This window comes from Babjeviella inositovora (genome assembly GCF_001661335.1).
Source record: "Babjeviella inositovora NRRL Y-12698 unplaced genomic scaffold BABINscaffold_6, whole genome shotgun sequence".
NCBI classification, from domain to species: domain Eukaryota; kingdom Fungi; phylum Ascomycota; class Pichiomycetes; order Serinales; genus Babjeviella; species Babjeviella inositovora.
The window spans coordinates 624,378-649,988 of NW_017566843.1; the positions used below are offsets into that span (position 1 = coordinate 624,378).

Genomic DNA, 25,611 nt, shown 5'->3' on the forward strand with positions numbered 1-25,611 from the left:
TATGGTTAGAAACCGATAGGTGGAAACTTCTGTGTCTTGCTGCAGGAACTTTTTCACAAGTCTCGACGGTTGCCATGGAACGATAACCACGTAGATACTTTGAACAAAAAGTGGATAAGTTTGGCATGACGATGGATTATTTTTCTTTTTTATGAATTAATAGTTTACGCATTTAGTTACCTAGTCACACTAATTTTTTTAGAGCCAGGTATCGGGCCCTATATAGCCTCTTTCAGCGGAGACCCTGATACTACAGAATCATCCCCAGACATCGCATATGAATCATATTCATATCTAGTTGGTTTCCATAACAAGCTTCACCTCAATTAATTCAATAAAATTTTATAAGTCAAATAAAATACCCGGGCTCGCAAATGGTGGATGCTAGTCCCTTCTCCAAAGGTCGTGCCCCGACGATGCCTCTCGGTGAATGCCACCATATTAATGTTATGCTAAACGTCATCATCACCAATCTCACATATGCCCACAGATATACACAATGTCTAACTACATCGGCAAGACCATCTCGTTGATTTCCAACAAGAGCATCCGCTACATCGGGATTCTCGACAACATCAACGGTGAGGAAGGGACCGTGGCGTTGAAGCAGGTCAGATCCTTCGGTACCGAAGGCAGACTCGGCGGCGATATGACCAAGGAAATCTTGCCTACCGATGCTGTTTACGAATACGTGGTTTTCAGAGGCTCGGACGTGAAGGATTTGACCGTTTTGGACGTTCCTATTGACCAGGTGAAGCCGGAGCCAATCCAGGCCGCACCACAATGGGCTCCCCAGGCCTACCAGCAGCCACAGGAGCCCGAAAAAGCGCCAGAACAGGCATACCAGCAGTACCTGACGCCAGCCCCCGTTGTTTCCCCAGTCTCACAGGTAGAGTCCCCGGTTTCATCTGGGGTTTCCCAGGTTGCCCCGGTGGCCCAATCTCTGGGGGCTCCGAGAGAGGTCTCAAGTGAGGCCCAATACTCCCAAAGAGAGACTCAGAACAGAGATGCTCCAAACTACCGTCAAAACAACCGCCAACAGTACAACAACAACAACAACAACAACAATGGTAGTGGTAACAACACCCGTCGTCGCTCGTCAGCGCAGCCGCAGATTCCAAACGACGCGTTCGACTTTGAGGCCAACAACGCCAGGTTCCAGAACGATAACGAACCGGTTCAGGAGACCGCCCCGCCTACCTACAACAAGACATCGTCCTTCTTCGATACCTTGTCTTCGTCCACCGAGGGTGGCTCTAATGGTATGAGGTGGGTTGAGGAAAAGAACCTCAACTACGACACCTTCGGTCAGTCCAGTTTGTCTAGAGGCAGAGGCAACTACAGAGGTGGCAGGGGTAACGGTAGAGGCAGAGGCAACGGTAGAGGCAGAGGCGGAAGAGGCAGAGGCAACTTCGGCAGCTCTGACGCCAAGCCTGAGTGGGCGTAGATTCCACGGTATATAAAATAAGGTCTTTTTGTCCCTTCCACGTTTTTATATATTTGTATATTAGACTTTCTGATTGACAGAGTAGGAATGGGAGCTCGAACTTGGTTATATGTTCTTGTTCTTGTATGTGACTCACCGTCGGAAAACGTACAGTTGCCAGGCCTGATTGGTGAGAGTTAAAATTAATTAAATGCTCAATAGTTATCAGATATTCTTCATCTAGGAGCTGCGCTTTTGTCAGCAGGCCAAAAATTAACCACCATTGTTCAACTCCTGTTTTGATGTATTTAAGACTATCGAACCGCAAAACAAGTGTAATATTCTACTGATATTTGGTGAGGTTGTTTAATCTGTTCACCATCTGGCACCTGATTTGCCAGACTTTATATATACCGGCATTAAATGCTAAAATTCAAATCCATTTCCCGCGTGATTTATACTTCTCTTGCCTACTATACGAAAGTTAACTTACGCTTGAAATTTACCTACAAACCCGTTGTTCATTTCTTATCATTCCTGGATCATATTGTAGATCGGATTTTCAGGTAGCCTGAGCATTTTCTGGCGTGGTTTAGTTTCTAATACCGGATCTCACCTGGATAAGGCTTCGTCTGTTTCGTTTCTTCATTAGCATCTTAATTTAGTTAAAGGCGGGGGCTAAGATCGAGCGCAACCAGAGGCCACACCGAACGCCATTGCCTATGATCAAGTTTCTAACGGGTCCCAAGGAGAGAAGGAACCCGGTCCACAAGAAGCTCTGCAACAATGGCATCATGATCTGGTTCTTCCATATCACCCACAACACTATGGTAGGGGTGATTGGCGGTGGAGGCAAATCCTCGACATCCTCGGCTTCCCCGGCTTCTTTCAACCCCAAGGCCTGCGTGTGGTTCTTAAGTTGCACGGACTTGGCATAGTCGCTGATGGAGTTGGTGACGCCGTGTTCATAGCGGAGGTCAGGCACAGGAATAGAGCCCGGTTGGAAAGAGCTGAATTTCCTTGTGTGTTTCTTCTCAGGCATTATCGAATAAGCGTGGTGGCTAGGGCGGTGTCAGTATAGCCCATCCGTCAGACTCCATAACTGAATAAAGTCTCATAAAGCCTCGACACATACGGGTCATGTGACCGGGGCTTGCTTAGTGAATAGCCAGTCTCCCTCACGAGCTTTTGACAAAATGATTCGCTAAAAATAAAACTTTTTGTGTTCTAGTATTATTAGATTATTACGTGATATATCACGTAAAAGACAATACACCTGGTAAACGTTTCTGTCAGTTAGTGCCACGTTTGGATGGAGTGTCAATGCCTCTTTGCTCGCCCCCAGTGAGATTGCTTGTAGACTCCATTACGACGTTAAAAACTAATAAATAGTTGTTTCTCAATATAATTTCCTCTAATATCAACTACGATCAAACGGTCCAATACCAATTCATGATAAATTTTACCTCCAGGCCCTGCTATTTATCCTTATAGTATCCATCAGAATCGCACGCCTCTATATTTGCATGGTAGTGCTCCAACCAGACGGGTAACTTGCACAATTCGTGAAATCTTCAGATAAACAGGCATCACCTCCACCACTGATATTCACCCCAACCACATCCAAACCATATCCACTATGTCCAACCCCAGCGTGAAGATCAGAGAAATCGAGCGCGATGCCATCGACTTCTACTTCCTGGACATGGACCTTGCACTCGCGAACAGTTTGCGCCGCGTGATGCTCGCGGAAATCCCCACCTTGACCATCGACTTGGTGGAGATCGAAATCAACACCACGGTGCTCGCGGATGAGTTTCTCTCGCACCGTTTGGGGCTCATTCCTTTAGATAGTGTTGACATCGAACACTTGGAGTACACGCGTGACTGCACGTGCGACGAGTACTGCGAAAAGTGCTCGGTGATTCTCGAACTCGACGCCAAGTGCACGGACGACCTGACGTTATCGATCTATACGCGCGACTTTATCGTGCACAAGCCGAACGACCAGACCAACTTGGGCGAGCCTGTGGTGAGAGACCCAGCCGGACGGGGTATTTTGATTGCCAAGTTGAGAAAGAACCAAGAGTTGAAGCTTAAATGTATTGCGAAGAAGGGGATTGCCAAGGAGCACGCAAAGTGGTCGCCGTGTTCTGCTGTCGCGTTCGAGTACGATCCATACAATAAATTGAAGCACACGGACTACTGGTACGAGGAGGACGCCGTGGAGGAATGGCCCGCCTCTGAGAACTGCGAGTGGGAGGAGCGTCCTATGGAGGACGAGGCGTTCAATTACGCCGCCAAACCAGAGCAGTTCTACATGAACGTGGAAACTGTCGGCTCCTTGGACCCAAAGCAGGTTGTCACCCGCGGGATGGAGGTGTTGCAGAAGAAGTTGGCCGCGGTCGTGCTAGCCCTTGGGGACATTAACGACGGGAGAGTCCAGCGCAAGGATGACGCCGGTGGGTTTACCACTTACGGCCAGCGCACTGACTATGAAGCCGGAGCGAACTCCGCATATGGCGGTACCTCTGCGTACGCCGGCGGCCAGAGTGCCTATGGGCAGGGCTTTGGCTATTAAACATGTATATTAATTAAGGTCTAGGCTTATTTTTTTTCCTTCGGGAGGGGGTTTCACGCAGAACGAGTCGCTCGTCGTGGCAGGGAGTGTTTTAGAGATCTAGCTGGTTGTGTTTAATCGCAGAAGGTTAATGATTAGAAGGATTGGTTGGTATTTAAATGGCGTTGAGGTAGAGCAGCATTCAACGTCGGGTTGTGTTCTGATTCATGAAGCAAAAATTAGCCGAGTGTTTTAGACTCTTAGGATGAGGTTCGGGTAGATCTGGTTTGGTTTACCTTAATTATAAAGCTGCTAGAATCGTCGGTTTCGGCTCGGATTTATCTTTGCTAATTTCACCTATTGAGACCATATGTGCTTGTATTATATTTCTATCTGTGTCAATTAATCCCCCATAAGAGGAATGGGTCAAAAGTCCTTTAGACGATGATATTCAGGGTATGCGTAGCATTTGCTGCCCTATTTCCAGTTTCAGTCTCTTACCTGGCCTTTTTTTTTAACATAATTGGTTTGTCGGTGTGGTATATGGCTGGACAGAGTCTGCCCCACCGTATCATTCTATATTGATAATCGGTTTCAATTTCGCGGGTGTAATATCGTATATTCTAGTTCCCACCTCGGTGGTTTTGGATCACAGTTGTAAGGAGAAGCGAAGCGGTTATAAAAGACTCCTCCCACGTCTATCCAGACAGTTCTCTACTCTCTATTGATTGTAAAACTACCAAAAGTGTATAATACAGTACATTAAACGACATGAGCTATTTGATAAGAATCAAACGAGTAGGCATATTATTAAGTAACGCATTCTTTTCTTAACGAAAATTTTCAGTGCTGAACTAAAATGAGCATGGAATTTATTGTTGTAGGAAAAATGTAAGGTATGTCAATCAGAGGGAAGTTGAACATGGGCGTTACCTAAGCCTGCGGTAGTTGTCTTGCCCGATGGTTTGAAAATCCATGCTCTGGTGCTTTGTCATGTTCTTGACAAACTCTGTAAAATAGGGCCATTCGTTTTACAACCTCTATCCACCAGGTGAGTCATCTAAGACAAGTGGAATATGCCCCGAGACGGGCTCAACCCAAACCTTACGACATCCTAAATAGGTACCCAGATACAACATTTACTGCTCTGGCTAGGGCTCAGTCCTTAAGAGTCGGAGATCTAGACCCAACCGTGACTACGAATTGTCCATCTCTTTTAATTCGTTTTGATTCAACCTAGCTACGCCTTACCGGTGACCTTGATCTTGTTCATCATCTCCTCCTTGGTGATCATGTGGCCGATGGTTTCGACATGGTCCAACAACGAGTCGATGTCATTGCACCAGTCGTTCAAGAGATCGTTCTGATCCTTCGGCTTGCTGAAGGAGATGATTCTAGCCGGACGGTTTATTCTAGCATAGATAATGCCCTTGGTGACCAAGTCACTGATGAACTGCTCGCTTTCAGATTCGGTCAAGTCCAACAAAGTGGTCAAGCGCTTAGTGGAGATCTGTGAGTAGTATTCAGACACCACACGCAAGTTGTGCTCGATAACGCGACTCTTCAAGTCCTTGTAGTGCTGGGCGCCGGCGGCAGTCTTGAGGTCGAATGTCACGGACGCAAAGAGCACGGTGTCAAAGTTTTCCTGTAAAATCGGCCACCTGGTCAACTCCTTGGTTGTGAACAATTTAACCAACTCAAAGTGCGGGGTAACCTTCTGAAAGAGCGGATTCACCTTGATTTTGTTGATGAGGTCCGATTGGAGGTTGTCGTATGGCGACAAGATCACAAAGTAGATGATTGCGACCAAGATCTGCTGGTATTCCGTTGCGGAGGGCATCAAGTCTGGGTGCGCCTTGAGAATGTCCACGATCGCGAGGTAGTGAGTCACCACCGCGAGGTACTCGTGTGCGTGGAGACTGATCTCAATCGCAAGCTTGTAGTATCTGATCTTTAAGTCCGCAAATTTGGCGATGGTCTTCACGAGGATCTTCTTGGATATAATCTTGGCCTGCGTGAAGTCCTTCTGCAACACAGTCAACTGCACCTGTTGTAAGATGAACTCCGTCTTCTCCCTCAACTCCATCAGCCCGTAGGTCTCGACCTGTAAGTCGCACAAAATCTCAACTGCCTTGTCCAAATCTCCCTTGGCAAAGTAGATTTCAGACAACTTTTTCGACACTCTCGCACGCTCCACCTCCACGTGTATCTTGTTTTCTGTCACATTTCGGATGTTCTCAATCGTTGCAATGGTCAACTTTTCGTTGCCTGCAATCGTCTCCAAGTGGTTGATCACCTCCTGAACCATCGCCTGCACCGCGTTCTTTAACTGCCCGTGCTTCTTCGCCAACAACGTCACCTGTTCATTCAACAACTCCCAGTCGTTGTTGGCCACCAACAACTGCACAATCTTGAGCAACACGCGCTTGGACGACGCCAAATCGGAAGATTGTCTCGTCTGCTTCTCCAAGAGCAACAACTTGTCCAACGCCGATTTGTAGTCGCTGGCACCTAACACGTCAATCTGCGGGAACTGCTCATCCAACGTGGCGGTAAAGTCCTTTTCAGCTTTCAATGGGTCTTCTCTGGACATTGTGGGATATGGGGAATGGGTGCTAAACTCTGATGGTTGAGACTAAGGTGTGATAGTTTAAGTGGCAATCTCAGTGTCGGTTTTGAATGAGGGATGGCGGTAAAGGCACGACCGAAATGGCCATCTGCCATGTCTATCGTAGAGTGATAATATCTTTACACCGGTCGTAACTTCAACATAATCTATCATGTATATTCCAGGAAGCATTGTTAGCTATCTGTGACTTAGATTTTTGAAGTGATTGTTATAAAGCAGATATTACATGTTGCCCGGGTTGACACATAGCTGTGGCGCGCAGATCCCCAGGGCTGTACCTCCAAAAAACACTGGGAAATTTAATTGTGGTAACTTCCGTGTTCCGGCACATATTCATATATATATATATACATTTATTGAATTCATAACTTTAGGATTAATACATTTAAAAGATCGCACCCGAGTCTTCAAAACCTACTGGAGAAAACTCCTCCAGTCCTCAGGTCTAAACTTAGAGTGTGTAGAAGCGTAAGCGCAGTCTTTAACCAATTAGGTGTTAACGCCCCTTCGCCGCCGTTTGAGACTAGTACTTCTACCAATTGATGACTAATAATAACGACATGCATATCGATCAAGCTTCCGCGGATTAGTTCATAGACAATAGGGGTAGACACTTAAATGAAACTACCGGTGGAAAAGTCATATATAGTATTTAGATAGCTAAAAGATAAATGATTAATGAAGCTGAGTTAATTACGCATAAAAATTCAAGTACAGAGAACTCAAACTGGACCCCTTACACATCTATAGCCTCGGTATCCGAATTGTCCTCGTCGCTTTCACTCCCCTTGGCATCACTCGGCTTCACCTTGCGCCGCTGGAAGTCCTTCATATGGGCATGGCCCAACACCTCGCTAAACTTGGAGAAGATACTATGTGTCTTCTTGGGTTCATGATGAACTTCAATCACTTCCTCGTCAGCCATTCTTGGAACACGAGAATGCTGGGGGAGGAGCGAAGGAGCACCCAAGTCGGCCTCTGCCTGGGTAATCTTCTTCATCCGAGTCATAGGGTAAGGCAATGGCGAGTCACGAGACGCCCTGAAAACGCGCACATTCGTGCAGTGCTCATTCTCCATGCGGAAAAAGACCCAGATAAAGCGGCGGAAGATCTCTGCGAGGGCGATGCAGAAACTTGTTACCATGGATTGTTCGATCTGCTTGCTGAACAACGCGTAGAAGATCCACTGAAAGCGCAAAATTACATTCACCACGATAGCCGCGTAGTAGAAGAGCGGGTTCTTGAAGGCGAGGTCATTGCGCAAGAGCCGGTTCTTGGAGTTGGCCTGCATCAACGACCAGTCCATGAAGATGTCCCAGGCAGCACTGTAGATGGAGTTGATAATGGCAAACACAATGAAAATAGCACGGTGGGAGGTGGTGTTATCGATACGGTAAATGCTGAGGCACATGTAATACATAGCGGAGATGGTGTATTTGAGCATGTTAGCAAGGTGAGGGAACCAGTCGCCCGAGTCGCAATAACGGCGCCAGCACTGCAAGAACCGCCAGATGGACGGAAGAGTAGACAAGAAGCCCATGGCACGAGACTTGGACGATCCACAGTTCGAGGTGTTTGTCCCGTCGATGACCCCACGCCAGTCCGTGGCGTAGAGACAGATGAAGAATGAGATATTTCCCATGGTATAGGTCAACAGGCAAAAGATATCTCCCAAGAAGAAATCACGAAATTCTACCGGGTAGAACCCGCTGAAGAGGAGCCGCCAGAGAGCCACCTGCAACCACCGCCGACTGGAGCGGTAAAGCTGGTTGAAGGGCCAGAAGAAGATCCCAAGAAAGATTCCAATGTACATCCACGGCCAGTGGCGACCGGGAAACCGCGCAGGCCAGAAGTCGCTGAAACAAAACCAGCCGAACAACGCGATCATCACGAGCGAAAGTGAGGGGAGGAGAAAGTACTGGTGGAAATTGAGGTTGTCGTTCGGGTTGAACTCGAAGATAAACTTATAGTTCACCTTGAAATGCGCCCACACGATAAGATTCACCCCAAGGAGCAACGCCATGAGCGTTGCGAGAAGAAACCCGCCCCAGATCTGGAACATGAACCTGCCCTCGGGGTATGAATGAGCTAGCGTCACTTCAAGACCGCGGATTATCCCGAGCACAAGAAGAGGGATGGAAACCCCTATAAAGATGCCCGAGAGGAAAAGCGACATGTAGTGGTACTCCTCCTTCTCCTTGGAGCGGAGCATCTCTACTGCTTGCTTGCGGTTGCCGTTTTCAAAATAAATTGCGTACAAATCCCCCACGCGCGTGAACAAGTTGTCTAAAATCTCCGACGTGGAGAAGTATGAAGCGTTGATCTTCTCCATGTAGACGGGAAGAATCTTTGAACCAGTGGTCTTGTCAAACTTCTTAACCATCTTGCGGAATGCGGTGCGGTTAACAGTGCGGTACGACTTGAGTAACTCCAACCCACGGTGATACTCCAACATGGCGGTTTTGAGCATTCGTCTGGCGGTGAGGTATGGCACCTTGGACTTTTTTACCACATAATCGCCACGGTCTTCGCTCAACAGCTCGTTAGAACCATTCAAAAGCTCTACTGGGACGCCAATCTCCTCGATCTCCACTTCGGTCTTCCTCAAAAATCGGAGACGTGGCAACGTCGGCAATTCGAACCGATTCACCACCTCAAATATGTCCCGCGTCTTCTGCCCCAAGTCCGTAATGTTTTCTGCCAAGTTGTGGTCGATACCAAAGTGCGCGTCGGCTGGCACATGTCTAAGATGAATTTTGTGTTCACGTAATTGATACAACTGGTCCTGGAGCACGAGAAAGCGCTCTAGGAAGTCAGTCTCCTTCTCCTTGTAGAAGCGGTCGATCTTCGCGAATTCTGTGTCCAACCACTCCACAAAGAGTCGTTTCTCTCGCTCATACTGGAGTTCAAAGCCGTCCATCGAGTTTCGGCGCCCAAAGTTCATCGCAAAAGACTTGGCACGCTCTCGAAGTCGTGGAAATGGGTCTTCCGTGGCCGTGGTCGTGGCCCGTGACACTGACGTAAGCACTCGCTTTAGAGGCGTCCCCTCGCTGATATTCTGCACGATCGATTGCCTAATCATAGATGGGTGGGGGTGAATGTCTGAGTCGTGGTTATCCTCGGTGTATGCGATGTGGTCCTGCTCCAACAACGGCGTTACGTCCGTGTCTGAGCGCGGGTTACGGAGAGGCTCGCGAAACGTAACCGAGTGGGCCTCGCTTTGAATGCTGGCTTCTTCCACATCGGGATTAAGCGTGGTGGATAGGCGCCGACCAGAGGCAGCGGTTTTTTTGCTACGTAAGCTCTCCACGTCCTGCGACTGTGAAATGATCTTCTTCAACTTCTTTTTTCCAACCTGCTGGGATTAGTCACGGTACCCGGGGCGGCGAGTGCTACTTACCTTGTAGTCCAAATACTGGACCTTCCACTCGGGGACCAAGTCCTCGTTCAATTGTTGTGCGAACTTCATGAGGAAAGTGGCTAAGAGTAACAATATGATAGCCTGGTCATTTTACTTTATCTGGAGTAATATCTGGCCGCGCGGCTAGTAGCGCCAAATGCAGGTCAGCGATAAATGTGTGCGTATACGGGGCGGATTAATTAATGGGGGAATTTTCGTGAGGTAGAATATATATGCATAATATATTCTAGAGAATTCAAAGTCTCAGGGGTATCACTGTAGATATACTATCTTCGAATGAGAAAGCTCAACTGTTTAGCTAAACGGTGTATATATGTGTGGTATGTATAAGTGTCTTCTTAATATGAGCGTAAATTAAGTTATATATATATCCGAAATTAATTGAATAATATCGAGTTCATGATAGCACCTCTCAACGAACCACCTCTTAATCCTGCTGGACCTTGGCGTAGTTCGGCGGACGCAATTTACGTCTGATGGCCTTGGCGGCCCAGACAGGGAACAAGGAAATGGCAATAATCACTAACGTCTGCCAGATGAAGCTGACGCTCTGGACGTATTCTAAATCAAAATACTCGGTCAAAAACGGAATGGAGAAGAAGTAGAGCGCAAAGGTAACGACCTCCGAAATGACCATAGCCTTGCGCCAGGTATTAATCTCGATCCCCACCATAATCAACTCATTCAAAATCAACGCAGAGAAGGAAACGGCCACCATGCGTGTGAACACTTTCTCATCAAAGCCGCAAAAGACCTGTGCCAACCCCTGGATAACGGCGCCCTGGTAAACCGAGACCAACACCCACACAAAGAAGGTCTTGTAGGAGAGCGACTTTCCCTCAGTCAACTCCTTGTACAACTCGGGGTATACGGTGACCAAGCCCTCACTCACATCTGTATCAAGCACCATGGAGAACACCGGCATCATGGTGTAGACGGTCGAATAGCCCACCATTAACCAGCCCTTGTACAACGCGAGCGGCTCGAAGTGTGATGAAACCGAGTACACGGCTTGGCAGATGGAGATGAGCAAACCGCGGTGGATCACAAACTGCGCCACCTTGGCCGAGCGCTTGTACGAGTTGCGCCCGTGCCACAAGGTCAACTGCGTAAGGTGACAAAACTGCGTGATGGAAAAGTCGGCCGCGAGGGATGCCTGTTTGCCCTCCTTGCCGACGATGCCCACACCCACGTCTGCGCTGCGGATCATGCTGACGTCGTTGCCACCGTCACCGATGCAACACACGCGCTTGTTTGTAGCCGCACGGATGAGAAGCGCCACATCCGCCTTCTGCTGCGGCGTGCACCGGCACGCCACCACCACGGGAAGGCTCACGACAACCGCAAAGAACTCAGTCGGGAAGTAGCGAAGGTACACTGCAAGCGACTCGCCGTCAATCACGAGGCACGCGGACGGGTTTGCGCGGAGGTAGTCGAGCGCGCCAAGCGCGCTATCGGGCCGCACCATGCGTGTGATCGTGTGCACGATCTGGCCACGGCTGATCAACTTGGCACTAATGGCCACACACTTGGCCGTCTCGACCTTGTCACCTGTGAGCATCCAGATCTTGGCGCCCGCGTTGCGCAACAACTCGATGGAAAGCTTGACATCCTTCTGAAGCTTATCCTCAACCCCGGTCAACCCCAAGAGCTCGAGATCCGTCTCGAGGTACCGGGCTACGACCGTCTGCATCTGCTGGTCGCGGCCCGCCATCGCCAACGACGCCGTATAGTACTTGTCCGCAAACTCGCGGTAGAGGTTTTCAGTCAACCGCTTGCGCGCAACCACCAACGTACGCAAGCCCTCGCGCGCCATGTTACCCGTTTCTTCCTCGAGCCAGTCGTTCTTCTGCACGATCCCCGCCATGACCGTGTCCGCACCCTTCTGAAGGAACCAGAGTTCGTCACGCTCATTACGCACCACAATTCCCATGCGCTTGGTGTCGGATGTGAACGGAAACGTCTGGAGAATTTCGAAGCCCTCGGGCCTGTGCGTGGCCTCATGGATGAGCGTCATGGAGTGACGGTCGCGGCGATACAACGCCAAACCCATGCGTTCGGTGAAGGTGACGATGGCCACCTCATCGGGTGATGCTGCCTGGTACGTGACGGTGCCGTCCTCCACGGTCGGTGTGACATTGTGGCAGAGCGCCAACGCGGTTACGAGGTCTCGCACACGCGCACCCATATCGCGCCGGCTCTTGGGCGCACCACCGCCACGCACATACTCGTCAACCATGTCGAACGACTCACCCGCGTACGAAACCGTCCCCAAGTGGAGCTTCTTCATCTCCATGTCGTTCTGCGTCAACGTACCCGTCTTGTCGCTGAGAAGATACTCGATACGCCCGAGATCCTCTGGGATCGTTGATGTCCGCACGATCGTGTCAGGAATATTGGAGTCTCGTTCGATCTGGTACGCGTACACAGTCTTGCCCAAATCAAGATTCACGCGCAAGCTCACGGGGATGATGGTGGAGAAGAGGATCAAAAAGCGCATAATATCGAGGTACCAGAGCTTTTGGAAGCCCTCGCATGCCACGAGCACCACCGATAGCACCAACACCACCGCGCAGAGAATCTTCGACAACCGGTTAATCTCCTCCTCGAGGAGCCCGGTCTTGGCCCCTGCCTGCGTTGTGTTCATCACCTGTCGAGTGTCCGCACCCGTGTAAACAACAATCCCGACCGCCGTCCCGGACGCAAGCACCGTGTTAGCCCACAACGTCTGGTCGACGGATAAGGCGAGAGTGTGGCCCTGGAACGTGAGTGTACCGAGGAAGGCATCGATCTCTTTTGACGGCGCGGACGCCACCACCGCCACCTGCTGCAACTGCGCGGCCACCGCGCCCTGTGTCGCAGCAGGTGCAACACGCAACTTCCAGTCGGTCTCGCCGTCAAGCTGGTCCGTCTTGACGAATGCTTCGCCAGTGGCCTCGGAAGATTGAAGTAACACCATATCCGCAGGCACGCGGCGGCCCTTGGGGAGCTTGACCACGTCACCGACAACGAGGCTGCGCGCGGGCACAAGCGACCCCTCGAGCATCTCATACATTTCATTGTTCTGTTCGCTGTCACGGCGCCGGCGGCGGATGTCGTCGAGCGCCTCTTTGAACATTGTCACAGAGAGCACGAACGCCAAGGGCACAATGTAGGATGAGAGGTAGCCGATGCGCAACTGCGGTATCGCCTGTGAGAGCGCGACAACGAGGAAGTAGAGGTTGAAGAAAAACTTGAATTGCTCGTAGAGCACTATCGGGATAAACGATGCGGCGTTGTACTTGGAGTTGGAGATCGCGTTGGAGGGGTACTTGGCGGTGTTCATGCCAGGGTAGACGTCCCGAGAGCGAGTACTCGCCTGTTCCTCATCTCCATGTTGCAGAGGAGTATTGTGCTGTGGAATCTCTGAGAGTGTGATGTTTTTGCGGAAAATTTTGGCAAAAAGCGCCGCGAGACCAAGTCGCGTCGAGGGCGAGTGCGCGTGCACGTTCATAAGTGGCGCGTGGTCGTCAAACGAGGTCTTTGGCAGGCCGTCCATGGAGGTTAAGGGGATTGCCACCAGATCGATAGAATAGCTGTGTGAATAAAGCGACGCGTGGCTGGGCTCGGCCTCGAGAGAATAGTCCAAGTCGCCAAAGGAGTCTGTGAGGGAGTGCGTGCTGGAGCGGCGTGACATCGAGGATGGCAATTAGACAGCAAGACGAAGACACAATTGGCGAAATAGTTACAAGTGTACGTCTGCGGGCTAACACGTATGTGTAGGTTATCGGTAAATTTCTGGGCGTGTGTTGAGTCGTACCAGCAAACTGCGTTTTATTCTCAGCTTTAAGTTAACAGGTATATGGAGCTCAGCCGAGTGACAATGCTACCGTGGCACGACACGTGACTGGAGAAGGGCTACCAGCAAGGTAACACTGCTTTGGTCTAACGTGATTGACGAGTTTCTCAGGATGTATAGTAGAAACACTGTCCATTTAAGAGCCAACAGTGGGCAATGTTATTATTGTGATATAGGCCTACTGGCCTGTATAAGGATGATAAGCAATGCTAAGGGAACATTTATGCACCCCCATAAATACGCCATGGGCATTTGAACAGCTGTCTCGCACTCATTTGTAGTGGAAAACTGTGAATCAGCGGAAAGTTTTATCGAAAAATAATTCTTGCCTAAATGCTATAGTGATGGTTTTTTTTAAAAAAAAATCGGGATATTCTCTCATATTCATCCTGATTACCTGCTGTCTGAACTGAAGCTGAATGTGACATTTGGCCCAAATAACCAATTATTCCTGTACAATTTCCCGGTATATGGCCATAAAAGTATCGTTGATAAAACACTAAACGGGGGACTTGCCATCTTTTTACTAAATTTGTGAGTTCTTCCCTACGCATCAGTATATCACATCGTGGTCTAGCCATGTTTGAGCGACCAGTTGAAGCGTGGGCATAATCACTGGGCGTAACTTTCAAGCTATGTGAGTTGGACCGCGAAACCAATGGCATACAAATGACACGCTACATCGAGGCTTGGTCCACGGGTTTAAGCGGTGGTAACCGTAATATGCACCCTGGCATTCATGCATGACACATCTGTAATCGACTCTCAGCCCAGTACCAATAAGTGTTGGTTCATACATCTACTCAATGTAATTTCATAGCTTTGATTAATACATAACTCCGCGTCTCCATAGGTACGATTCTATAATAGCCACAGCCGGTGCCTCTATCTACAATTCGTCCTCGGTATACTTTTTCGGTCCCTCACGTCTATCTCAAGGCACCAGCCTTCTGCAAGGAAATCCACTGGAGCAATTGGATAAACACTAAGTCCAACTGGTCCTTGCAGCTGAACAACAACCCCTGGACAATTACTCCCTTGCTCAACTGCGGCAACACTCCCTTCCACAATCCGCGTGGGCCATCGGTCTGGTACAAGTAGATCAACGCCTCGTTGAACGTCTTGAACTTGCGGTTCCCGGTTTCGGCACCGTCTTCGGCCTCCTTACCACTGCCTGATCTGTGTTTCTTCTGTAACAACGCCTTGGAAATGATTAATGGTTGGGTGGCAATGGTTGCACAGGTCTTGGAGACCATCCCGGCAACGAAGCTCTCCCATGGCTTCAAGTGCTTCCTGTTCTGGAACGCAACAGTTCTTAATCTCTCAAACACCCCATAGGTGATGGATGGGTTAATGCACAAGATCTGGCTGACCTTCAAGCCGGCCCAGAACCCGGTGATCCCGTCTTCCTTGTAAATGTCCTGGATGACTCCGATGATGGACTTTTGCTGGGGGTCGGTCTGCTGCTTGGTGGAGATGACGCCGACCGGCAATGTGAACATGTTGGAGATGGCCGCGGCAGCCATACCTAACAACAACTCCACCGAAGTGGAATTGCTGGTGCTGCCGCCTCTTTTGGCCACCCAAGACGCGTAGACCCTGCGCACAACCGTATACCAGTAGAAGTAGCCAAAGTTCTGCACGGCACAGCCTGCTAAACTGGAGAAGAGACCGTGGTACAAGCCCGGAATCCCGCGCTTCGCGTACACCTTCTTGAACACATCCATAGTGTTCTTGAACTCCTTATTATCGTGCTGCTGCGTCTGGATGACTGTCTTTGCCAAATCCAACGGGTATACGGAGGCGTTGGCGACCATGGCCGCCAAGGCGCCAGACGCCGCTTTTTCTGCTGGTGTTAAAGACATTATGGAAGTCTTGTAAATCGTGGGTTAAATGTGTGCTATGGCGTGTGCGGTGGAGAATCGACGGAGACTAGTGTATTTATACAGAGCCTTCCCCGCTAACTTTGGAAATCAGAGCCGGCCCGCATGATCGGCCTGAAGGCTCTGTTTTTCTTTTTTCCGAATTATCGGGGAAATCCTTATGCAACAGGCTTTTCCCATCTCACACGCCATTATCTCACGCGCCTTTCCGCTGTACCGCCCAGAGAAAGTCGGTAGGATTGTACCAAGCGTATATGTATTGACCGCCCCCTTTAAAATGGTCCTTGTAGGGATACCTGGATTTATTTCCGCAAAAGTTCCGCAGGGGCCGTGTTGTGTCAGGTTTTCACCGCCACGTGAGGATTGCCCGCCTTTAGCCCCTCTCGCACTATCGCTGGGTCTCGGGGAAGTGTGGAGCTGCGGCTTAGACCGAATTCTACCTTATGGTCAAAACTCAAATATCACACCCGACAGAGGGTTTATAGAGACTACGCGGCTTAAGACTAGGATATGTGCTACAAGTTTCAGGTTTATTTTCAACCATACTTTTCAGCCTCCTGGTGTGAACATTTCATTCATCACCCCCCCCTTCATTGAACGATTCGCCACACTTCATGGATGTGGCTGGGTTATCTCGGATAAGGTTCGGTAAGCGGACTTCGGTGAGTGACATGCCGACGTAGAGGGAAAAGGGATGGGCAACTGCAGCCAGAATTTTTTTTTCGAAAGGGGTAAAAACCTTACCGTCTCGGCTCCGGGTGGTAGATCGGTCCGCGCTAGCGAAATCTATAGTATTAACCCGACGTTACCTTTACCCTTCAATTTCTTTAAAGGCGCACCCTTCTCAAAAAGATAATCGTAGTTTGGAAAGGGTTTATCTGCTGTAACAGCTCTCGTATCATGCCCTAAATGCCTTATCTGCACCCTCCCCCCACGATACCACGCTAACTAACCGTGGAAACATTCAGCTATCGACAGGGGGAAATGGCTCCGGTTCATGCAGGACGATATATCACGTGTGTGTACTCAGCCCTAGTTTTTCTCACATGACTTACGGCATGCCTCGTATAAACAAGTCACAAAGCGAGCGTCAAAAAATTGGTTAACGAAAAAATTTTCCACTACCTCCTGCATACACCCTTCCTGGTCCTTCTCCTGCCTCTGCCAGCCGCCTCCTTCTTGTCTCAAAATCTTCATGCTTGTGTGCCGGATCATTCACTTTAGTATTGCGGACATGCTGTCTGTGCGCGGTACCTGTTCTCTATGGTAGTGTACCGTACTGAGCGAAGGCCCGAGTGTTAGGCAGGCGCATACTGTGAGGGCGAGAAACCTTCGCTGTCCCACTGTCCGTTTGCTACTACCAGAAAAAATATTTCAGGCTACTTCAAAAGTATTTGAAAAAGGACCGTTTTTAATCCTTCTTACACACTAAAGACAATTATCAAAAATGGGTAAAGGTAAGCCAAGAGGTCTTAACGCCGCCAGAAAGTTGCGTGTCCACCGTCGTGACAACAGATGGGCTGATCAACAGTACAAGGCCAGATTGTTAGGGACCGCCTTCAAGTCCTCTCCATTCGGTGGTTCTTCCCACGCCAAGGGTATTGTGTTGGAAAAGATTGGGATTGAGTCCAAGCAGCCAAACTCCGCTATCAGAAAGTGTGTCAGAGTCCAGTTGATCAAGAACGGTAAGAAAGTCACCGCCTTCGTGCCAAATGATGGTTGTTTGAACTTTGTCGACGAAAACGACGAAGTCTTGTTGTCCGGGTTCGGTAGAAGAGGTAAGGCTAAGGGTGATATTCCAGGTGTCCGTTTCAAGGTCGTCAAGGTCTCCGGTGTCTCCTTGTTGGCTTTGTGGAAGGAGAAGAAGGAAAAGCCAAGATCTTAAGTTATGTCAAATGCTGTTTATTATCGTTACGCCTTATTTGATTCCTTATTGATCCACGCATATTACTACCTATGTTGTTAATTTTTTTTCCAACGTGCTGCTTATGTTAATGGTTCCTACTTCCGCTATATCTATGAATATAAAACTTATTAAAGATCTACGAAATGATGAATCCAGAAGGGGGTAGCGAGTAACATGCTCATTCTGTCATCCTATTGTATTTTACTCTCGTAGTGCTTCATAGTTTCGCATCTCTGAGGGAGGGACATTAACCCTGTTGGTAGCCAGGCTGTTCAGCTAGCGAGAGGGTTCGTTGAACCAAAAACCGCTTTCTCTTTTAGCCGACTTGAAGATCGAGTGATGGCCAAAACCCACTACGGTATGCTGTAAGAAACTCTCCATCCCAGGGCAACGTGTTACCACTTGTGTTTTGATCGCTAAGCTCCAACAGCCTTGATGTACGCTGTCTTGTTACTATCCTATAGACAGGGCAATGGCACGTATAGTATATAATTGTAGGCTTGAACCGATTTTAATGTGTCGTTGGTACAGATCTGACATCCTTGCATCCATATGCGTAAAGTATGCTTCCTGCAAACACCTGTACTACGTAAATCGGGCGACAGACACTTTCATAGCAAATATGCGATCAATACCAATACTAAATGATTATCAGCACAAATAACATTCAAAACTACAAATTATATATATGTAATTTTGCAGTCGATATTGATCTTACAACCATGTCGATGATATTATTAATAATATTAAATTTTTGCTTATTAACCTTTTAAATTATCACAGTATATAGGATATACATTTTGTAAAATTCATTACAAATTTCATTCTTCGTTGGAATGTTCATTTAAATAAATTTACCAACAATTATAGCGGATATTATTCATGTATACTCTTCAAGCATATTAGTAAATGATACGAGTTGCTGTTTTAAACTTGTATATATGCTATTCTGTCTCATATATATAGGTATTATCGAAGTCTACGCGTATGTACACCATGGTACCGCAACACGCTTATCGGATGCCGATTTGAGCCTGAACTCCGACATAACACCAAACTGCATCTTCAGGCTCAAATCTTTGTCCAAGTCAGTTTCTCACACGCCATTAAGCTCGTAATAGACCACTGCCAACCAATTAGTTCGCTATTCACAGCTTGTCGAGAACGATTTCAGCCCTTCCAATAAACGTCACGTGGGAAACGCGCTTTCGATTCCTGTGCAGTCGCGCGAATCAGTACGTGGGGAAAATAAGAAAAATACACGGCTACCACGACGCGTCAAAATCGTTACAAAAAGCCCCTCAAAAACGCCATAACGGGACCTTCTTCCTTCCACCCTCTTAACCAGCATCTGTCCCACGAAATGTCGAGCGCCAGACCAGATTTGAAGTTCTCAGATTCCTCTGATGAGAGAAACTTCTACAAGAAGTTCACTCAGTTACCGCCAAAGCCAAACCCCGATGCCACCTTACGAATCATCGACAACAGAGACTATTACATTCTCATTGAAGAAGACGCGATTGCTGTGGCGGAAACGATCTACAAAACCTTAGCCGTTATCAAAACATCCACGAGCTTCGGCAAGACATACAAGTACCTTACCTTGTCGCCGGCGGTTTTGGCCAACGTGTTAAAGATCTTTGTGGTGGCGATGAACTTCAAGGTTGAAATCTACGACAAAAACAACCAGTTTTCTATGATTCATCTCATCACCCCAGGGAATTACTTGGAAAGCATTGAAGATTTGAACATTGCGGGCGCCGCCGTGACGGCTGATGACGTCTCTGTCTCCGCTGCTGCGCCTATCACCGCTGCCTTGAAGTACAGGACCAACGCTAAGGATGGCTCGCTCAACTTTGGGGTGTGCTTCATCGACTTGTTTAACAAAGAGATCGGGCTCTGCGAGTTCATCGACAACGAACACTTCGGGAACTTGGAGTCATGCTTGTTGCAGCTAGGTGTGAAGGAGTGCATCGTGCAGGCTGCCAAGGACGATCTCTCTGCGAAGTTGAGGCAGGTGATTGACAGAATTGGGATTGTCATCTCTGAAAGCAGCGCTAGAACGTCTACAGACGATGGCTCGATCGAATCGGACTTGCTCAAGTTGGTGGACGAAGAGTACCACGGTGTGGTAGTTACTGCGAACGGGAAGAACCAGCAGGACACACTGAGACTCGCCTTCCACGCGTCGCACCTCCTCATGAGTTACTTGAACTTGTTAAACAGCGATGCCAACCAGGGGATCTACAAACTCTTTCAGCACAACTTGTCGAGCTTTGTGAAGTTGGATTCGTCAACGGTCAAAGCGTTAAACATTTTTCCTAATCCCTCCACCGCGTCGTCCAGCCCCGCCACTTCTTCCTTGTTTGGACTCTTGAACAAGTGCAAGTCTATGGCTGGCAGCCGGTTGTTGTCCACCTGGTTGAAGCAGCCGTTGACCAACGTCCGTGAGATTAACGAAAGATTGAACTTGGTGGAGACGTTGATCAACGACCAGCAACTCCTTCTCAGCTTGGTGAATGACAATTTGAGCATGGTTCCTGACTTGAAAAAGATCATCAAGAAGATTCTCGCCGCCACCGAAATGTATGGCAACAACTCCCGCGCGCGAGCCACATTGGAAGATGTGGTCCGAATCTACCAGTTGATCATCAAATTGCCCGACTTCTTGGCCACGCTTGAGTACGGCGTGGGGGATGTGGACGCCAATAACGAGACCGAAACCGAGGCCAAGAAGGACTTGGTACAGCGTTTCTGGATGGCCCCCTTGACAGAGTGCAACCTGCACTTGGTAAAATTGCAGGAGTTGATCGAAACAACGATTGACTTGGAGGCGTTGGACAACCACGAATTCATCATCAAGCCTGAGTTTGATGACGAATTGTTGACCATCAGAGACCAGATCCAGCAGGTGAACAACGAAATCGCCCAAATTCATAGCCAGGCTGCAGATGACTTGAATATCGACGGCGCCAAGTTGAAGTTGGACAGCCACCAGCAGCATGGCTGGTGCTTGCGCTTAACGCGAATCGACTCCGCCGTGTTGAGAAAGTCGTCTGCCAAATTCATCGAGCTCCAGACGATCAAGGCCGGTGTTTTCTTCACCAACAAGGAGTTGAAGGCCAAGTCTGAGGAGTACAGGGTCTTGAATGCGGACTATGAAGCGAAGCAGTCGGTTTTGGTCAAGGAAATCATCGGCATCACCGCTTCCTACACCCCCATCTTGAACAAACTTTCGGAGGTTTTGGCTCATTTGGATGTCATCTGCGCGTTTGCCAACGTCTCCACCACCGTCGCCCCGATTCCGTACGTCAAGCCTACCATCACTACGTTTGCCTCGGATGCCGACGCCAAGGTGGTCTTGAAGGACTCCAGACACCCGTTGTTGGAGCTCCAGGATGACGTCTCCTTTATTGCCAACGACATCGAGCTCGTTAGAGATGAACAGGACTTTCTTATCATTACCGGGCCCAACATGGGGGGCAAGTCGACTTACATCCGCCAGTTGGGCTGCATCTCGCTTTTAGCACAGTGTGGCTGCTTCGTGCCGTGTTCCAGCGCCGAATTGAGCATCTTCGACTGCATCTTATCGCGTGTGGGCGCCTCCGACTCGCAATTGAAGGGATTGTCCACCTTCATGGCGGAAATGCTCGAGACGTCTAACATTTTGAGACAGGCTACGGCTAATTCATTGATAATTATCGATGAGTTGGGCAGAGGTACGTCGACCTACGATGGGTTTGGTTTGGCGTACGCCATTTCGGAGCATATCGCCACTACTTTACGATGCTTCACGTTGTTTGCGACGCATTTCCACGAGTTGACCGCGTTGTCTACGAAGATCTCTTCGATTAAGAACTACCATGTGGTGGCTCACATCAACGAGAAGGAGACCCCTATGGATGGGGTCAAGAACGATGACATCACGTTGTTGTACAAGGTGGAGCCGGGCATCTCCGATCAGTCGTTTGGTATCCACGTCGCGGAGTTGGTCAAGTTCCCTACCAAAATCGTGAACATGGCCAAGCGGAAGGCCTCGGAGTTGGAAGACTACGTCAACGGAGACATCAGCGACGCCCGGCAGCGCGAAGAGGACCCTTATATCAAGGACAAGAAGACCAAATGCAGCCCTGCGGAAATTTCCAAGGGCGAGGCCGCATTGAAGGAGATCTTGATCGCTTGGAAGGCTCAGGTGGGAGAGTCCTACACCAGCGCCGAGGCCGTCCAGGTCTTGAAAGAGGTATTCGAGGCTCGTAGGGAGGAAGCAGAAAACAATAAGTTTCTTCAGGAGATTGTCTCCATGCTTTAGTATATGTGTGTTTATTTTATGATAGTAACTGGTATATTCGTTCGGATATATGTAAGCTGCCCACGACGTATACTAAATGAGACCGTGTGGTTTGTCTCTCCACAACATGCGTGTACAGCGTAGGAAATGAGGTTATACGATTATTTAAACCAGCGGCGCCAGACTTTCATCAATGTTGGTAAAAAAAAAAACGATATGCCAATCCTACCCCCTAAGACAGCAAACTTAGTCTGTAAATATGATTACAAAAGCTCAGGGTTGTAATGTGAAACAATGCATGTGGCAATACATACACGTGGGTAACAAGACTTGGGCCGGGGTAAATTATGCTCTCACATTTGCCAGCATTGCAGCTCGGAGGAGTACTCATAATGAAGATATTTTAGGGGAGGTACACCTTTGGGATGTTCAGCTATAAGGCATAATTAACACATTATGATTGGGCCCAAATTAAAGTAGTTTGTCCCTGTGAAGGTTATAAAGCTTGCAGGTGTACCCCCCCGATCTATTGCGATCCCTACGTTCAGAAGTGTGTCTGCGTGGCCCGAGGGAGAGACAGATTCTGTCAGGAGTGCTTAGGTCATCCCACATGAATATCTCACCTTCCTGCCCCCCTCTGGATACTATGCGTTATAATGTCAATTATCCCCTGAACGAAATTACGAACCGGCCTAAAGCGCAAATTGGTACCTGCTGCACCTCCAGACCACATTCCGATCCTCACCCCGCGCTTTGGCCACACAAAGAAAAACTGCGGCTTTTCAAAGTAAAGTCCTGTGTGCCGGAGGAATATTCATACGCCTAGATTCAGCCCGGCGGTTGGATCCCTGCCCCCAGAGCTAATATAGCCGTGACCCTTATCCCATTTGTAGCTGTAATTTCGTGTTATTCTCTAATCCATTTTATCATCTGTTACTATACCTTCAAACCTTTGCTTTGAACATTAAAAGAACATCAAATATGCCAGGATTGCGCCGTTCCGCCAGAGTTGCCTCCAGAACCGATGTCGTTGTCGTCTCTGCGCCACCAGCCAAGAAACAAAAGGCTGTGAAGGCCAAGAAGGAAGAAATCGCCAATGGTGGTGCCAAATCCAAGGAACAAGCTAAGGAATCGGAAAAGGAAGAAGAAGAGGAAGTTTCTAAGGAATTGGAAGAGGGCGACAAGCTCCCAGAAAATATCACCTTAAAGGATGATAACTCCAACGACATCAACCTCTTCAAGCTCACCGAGGATTCCGATGACAAGAGACGCATTGTTGTGTTGTTTTCCTACCCAAAGGCTTCTACCCCGGGATGCACCAGACAGGCGCAGGGCTACAGAGACAACTACGAGGAATTGAAGTCCAAGGCGTATGTGTTCGGGATCTCCGCCGACTCCATTACTTCCCAGAGAAACTTTGCGCAGAAGCATGGCTTCCAGTACCCATTGCTCTCTGACCCTAAGCGGGAGTTGGTGGGCATCTTGGGCGGTAAGAAGAGTCCAGCCAGCGGCGTGGCCAGATCCCACTGGGTCTTTGTCGACGGTGTTTTGAAGCACAAGCACGTTGGGATTTCCCCGGAAAACTCTGTCAAGCTCGGAAAGCAAGAAGTCGACGCATTGTTCGAGGAATTGAACAAGGCTTAGGTACTAAAAGTTGGCAGCTGCCATTCTCATTGTGTATTTTCATCAACGTTGTAACTCAAGCAAAGGATATGGAGACAATAGCAAGGGGTCAGTGTATGAATGGAGCGGTGGAAACGGTGCGCGAGACTGTTTCGCGGCTGGCCCTATTTTTTCATCTTCAGAGCCGTGTACCTCTTGGTCTACAAGCTTTGCATGTCGATAGACTAATATTATATATACAGATTTTATACGTCAACAGTGAGCCAAACACTGGATGGACTTTGAAGGCATTATCAATCTAGAACTGTCTCTTGACAAAGTGGTAGACGATTGGGGTCACGTACAAGGCGGCGGCAACGAGACCAGCAAACTTCAAGGTCTCGTTGGTGGCTTGTTGAAGCATCTTCTTTTCTTCTTCGGTTGGTTGAGGTTGGCCGCCGAACATTTTGATTGATTATGGATAAGATACACCTTTTTCCAGGCTCTCGCTGCTCTTCACCTGCTTAAAATCGCCATCGAATTTTCCGCCGACGTTCCTTTTTGCTGGTGAGCACACGACCGTTATTTTTCAATTACCCGCTGTATCGTACATGTTACCACTGATTAATAGCAACAGGGAAACAAGGGATACAAGACTAACAGACTACAAACACAGAATGTCCGATAACGAATTATCCCCACCCAACGATGATAACTCCGACTTTTCCGACTTGTCGGATGTCGACGAAGAGCAGGTATTGGAGGATGACGTGGCGCAGGACTTGATTCGTGACTTACAGTCGCAAAAGAGAAGTAAACCGGAGGGCTCACAGGCGCCGAAGAAGAAAGTCCGCAGGGTTCGGGACGATGACAGAGAGTTGAGCGCCAGGGGCTTGCGCGATGAAGATGAGGGTGACTATGCACCGGTCATGGGCACCCAGGAGGGGTTGAGGGGCATCCACGCCAAGATGGACGCCGCCTTAAGAGGCAACAAGACGTCGAGAAGAAAGAAGGACGAACACGATCTCGAGCAGATTCAGGATGAATTGATCGACAATTTGCGCCGCCGCATGACCGACGCCGCTAGACAGGACGCGGAGGCGGTGGAGAAGGGAGAGATTGCAGCGAACAAATTGTCGCTCTTGCCAGAGGTGAGGGACGTGCTCTTGCGCTCCAACTATGCGGTGGCAATTTTAGACAACAATTTGCTCGATGCTGTCAGATTGTGGTTGGAGCCGTTGCCGGACAGATCCTTGCCTGCATACGAGATCCAGAAGACGTTGTTGAGCGCGGTGCAAAACTTGCCCATCTCCACCGACCACTTGTCGGCGTCTGGGTTGGGCAAGATAATGGTGTTTTATCAGCGCTCTAAGAAGGTGGAGCCTGCGTTGAAGAAGATCGCGGAGAGCCTCATTGGTGAATGGACCAGACCGATCATGAAGAAGTCGGACAACTACAGAAACAAGCAGATCGAAACCACTGACTTTGACGTGAACAAGTTCTTGAACAACTATGCGTTGAACAAGAACAAACTCACCGCCGCTGCCGAGAGTGAGCAGAAGACGTTGTACCAGGAGTCTGCCGAGAGACGTAAGAGAGCCGCGGCCCCGACCGCCAGATCGACCGCCTACAAAATCGCGCCAAAGGTGGACCTCTCGTCGCTTAGAAGTAACAAACCAAACGAGATTGGCAGTGGTGCCTTGAAGGGCGAGACCTACAGAAACATCAACAGCAGGTTGCAGAGTTTGGGTGGCAGAAAGAAGACCACCAAGAAAGGCGGTGTCAGTATCGAGGGCAGAGGTGTCAAGTTGGCGTAGCCCCTGTGTATTAATAAATGTATTTTAATTACGAGAACTGGTGCGTATCTATGGAAAGCTGGATATTTGAGGAGGTCAGAGTAGGGTCCGTGGGAGAGAGATAATATTAGGTATATGTTATATATGCTCGACACCCCGATACTTAGATCATCTCCACCTGGTCCCACTACCGGTTCTCAGCTAGGGTGCTTATCGCAGATAGAGAATTAGGAGAAACCTTACGGGAGATAAGCTTGTTCGA

At 48.9% G+C, this 25,611-nt stretch overlaps 12 protein-coding genes across 12 annotated transcripts; 8 read left to right on the forward strand and 4 right to left on the reverse strand.

Moving 5' to 3' along the window:
• The first annotated feature begins 468 nt into the window (after positions 1-468).
• On the forward strand, positions 469-1,608 carry BABINDRAFT_161615 (uncharacterized protein). Its single transcript, XM_019128913.1, has one exon. It carries the CDS (start codon positions 500-502, stop codon positions 1,445-1,447), a length of 948 nt encoding a protein of 315 aa, XP_018985281.1. The 5' UTR covers positions 469-499; the 3' UTR covers positions 1,448-1,608.
• A 182-nt stretch (positions 1,609-1,790) lies between these two features.
• Positions 1,791-2,799, reverse strand: BABINDRAFT_176111 (uncharacterized protein). Its single transcript, XM_019131009.1, has one exon. It carries the CDS (start codon positions 2,466-2,468, stop codon positions 2,088-2,090), a length of 381 nt encoding a protein of 126 aa, XP_018985282.1. The 5' UTR covers positions 2,469-2,799; the 3' UTR covers positions 1,791-2,087.
• A 195-nt stretch (positions 2,800-2,994) lies between these two features.
• Positions 2,995-4,354, forward strand: BABINDRAFT_161618 (DNA-directed RNA polymerase II core subunit). The gene has a single exon (XM_019128914.1). It carries the CDS (start codon positions 3,066-3,068, stop codon positions 4,005-4,007), a length of 942 nt encoding a protein of 313 aa, XP_018985283.1. The 5' UTR covers positions 2,995-3,065; the 3' UTR covers positions 4,008-4,354.
• Positions 4,355-4,789: 435 nt separating this feature from the next.
• Positions 4,790-6,793, reverse strand: RPN5 (proteasome regulatory particle lid subunit). Its single transcript, XM_019128915.1, has one exon. It carries the CDS (start codon positions 6,577-6,579, stop codon positions 5,227-5,229), a length of 1,353 nt encoding a protein of 450 aa, XP_018985284.1. The 5' UTR covers positions 6,580-6,793; the 3' UTR covers positions 4,790-5,226.
• Positions 6,794-10,357: 3,564 nt separating this feature from the next.
• BABINDRAFT_161621 (putative aminophospholipid-translocating P4-type ATPase) lies at positions 10,358-13,789 on the reverse strand. Its single transcript, XM_019128916.1, has one exon. The coding sequence runs from the start codon at positions 13,710-13,712 to the stop codon at positions 10,464-10,466; it is 3,249 nt and encodes a 1,082-aa protein (XP_018985285.1). The 5' UTR covers positions 13,713-13,789; the 3' UTR covers positions 10,358-10,463.
• Positions 13,790-14,803: 1,014 nt separating this feature from the next.
• On the reverse strand, positions 14,804-15,739 carry ANT1 (Ant1p; the record flags this gene model as incomplete). The annotated part of the gene is made up of 1 exon (XM_019132739.1): positions 14,804-15,739. One exon carries the CDS (start codon positions 15,737-15,739, stop codon positions 14,804-14,806), a length of 936 nt encoding a protein of 311 aa, XP_018985286.1.
• A 1,308-nt stretch (positions 15,740-17,047) lies between these two features.
• On the forward strand, positions 17,048-17,730 carry RPS23A (40S ribosomal protein uS12). The gene has a single exon (XM_019132147.1). The coding sequence runs from the start codon at positions 17,205-17,207 to the stop codon at positions 17,640-17,642; it is 438 nt and encodes a 145-aa protein (XP_018985287.1). The 5' UTR covers positions 17,048-17,204; the 3' UTR covers positions 17,643-17,730.
• A 1,246-nt stretch (positions 17,731-18,976) lies between these two features.
• MSH2 (mismatch repair ATPase) lies at positions 18,977-22,016 on the forward strand. The gene has a single exon (XM_019128917.1). It carries the CDS (start codon positions 19,027-19,029, stop codon positions 21,970-21,972), a length of 2,946 nt encoding a protein of 981 aa, XP_018985288.1. The 5' UTR covers positions 18,977-19,026; the 3' UTR covers positions 21,973-22,016.
• A 460-nt stretch (positions 22,017-22,476) lies between these two features.
• BABINDRAFT_137846 (uncharacterized protein) lies at positions 22,477-22,846 on the forward strand. Its single transcript, XM_019127108.1, has one exon. It carries the CDS (start codon positions 22,562-22,564, stop codon positions 22,775-22,777), a length of 216 nt encoding a protein of 71 aa, XP_018985289.1. The 5' UTR covers positions 22,477-22,561; the 3' UTR covers positions 22,778-22,846.
• On the forward strand, positions 22,823-23,998 carry DOT5 (thioredoxin peroxidase). The gene has a single exon (XM_019128918.1). It carries the CDS (start codon positions 22,933-22,935, stop codon positions 23,593-23,595), a length of 663 nt encoding a protein of 220 aa, XP_018985290.1. The 5' UTR covers positions 22,823-22,932; the 3' UTR covers positions 23,596-23,998.
• Positions 23,445-24,020, forward strand: BABINDRAFT_137848 (uncharacterized protein). The gene has a single exon (XM_019127109.1). The coding sequence runs from the start codon at positions 23,664-23,666 to the stop codon at positions 23,874-23,876; it is 213 nt and encodes a 70-aa protein (XP_018985291.1). The 5' UTR covers positions 23,445-23,663; the 3' UTR covers positions 23,877-24,020.
• On the forward strand, positions 23,900-25,461 carry BABINDRAFT_161625 (uncharacterized protein). The gene has a single exon (XM_019128919.1). The coding sequence runs from the start codon at positions 24,231-24,233 to the stop codon at positions 25,368-25,370; it is 1,140 nt and encodes a 379-aa protein (XP_018985292.1). The 5' UTR covers positions 23,900-24,230; the 3' UTR covers positions 25,371-25,461.
• Positions 25,462-25,611: the final 150 nt, after the last annotated feature.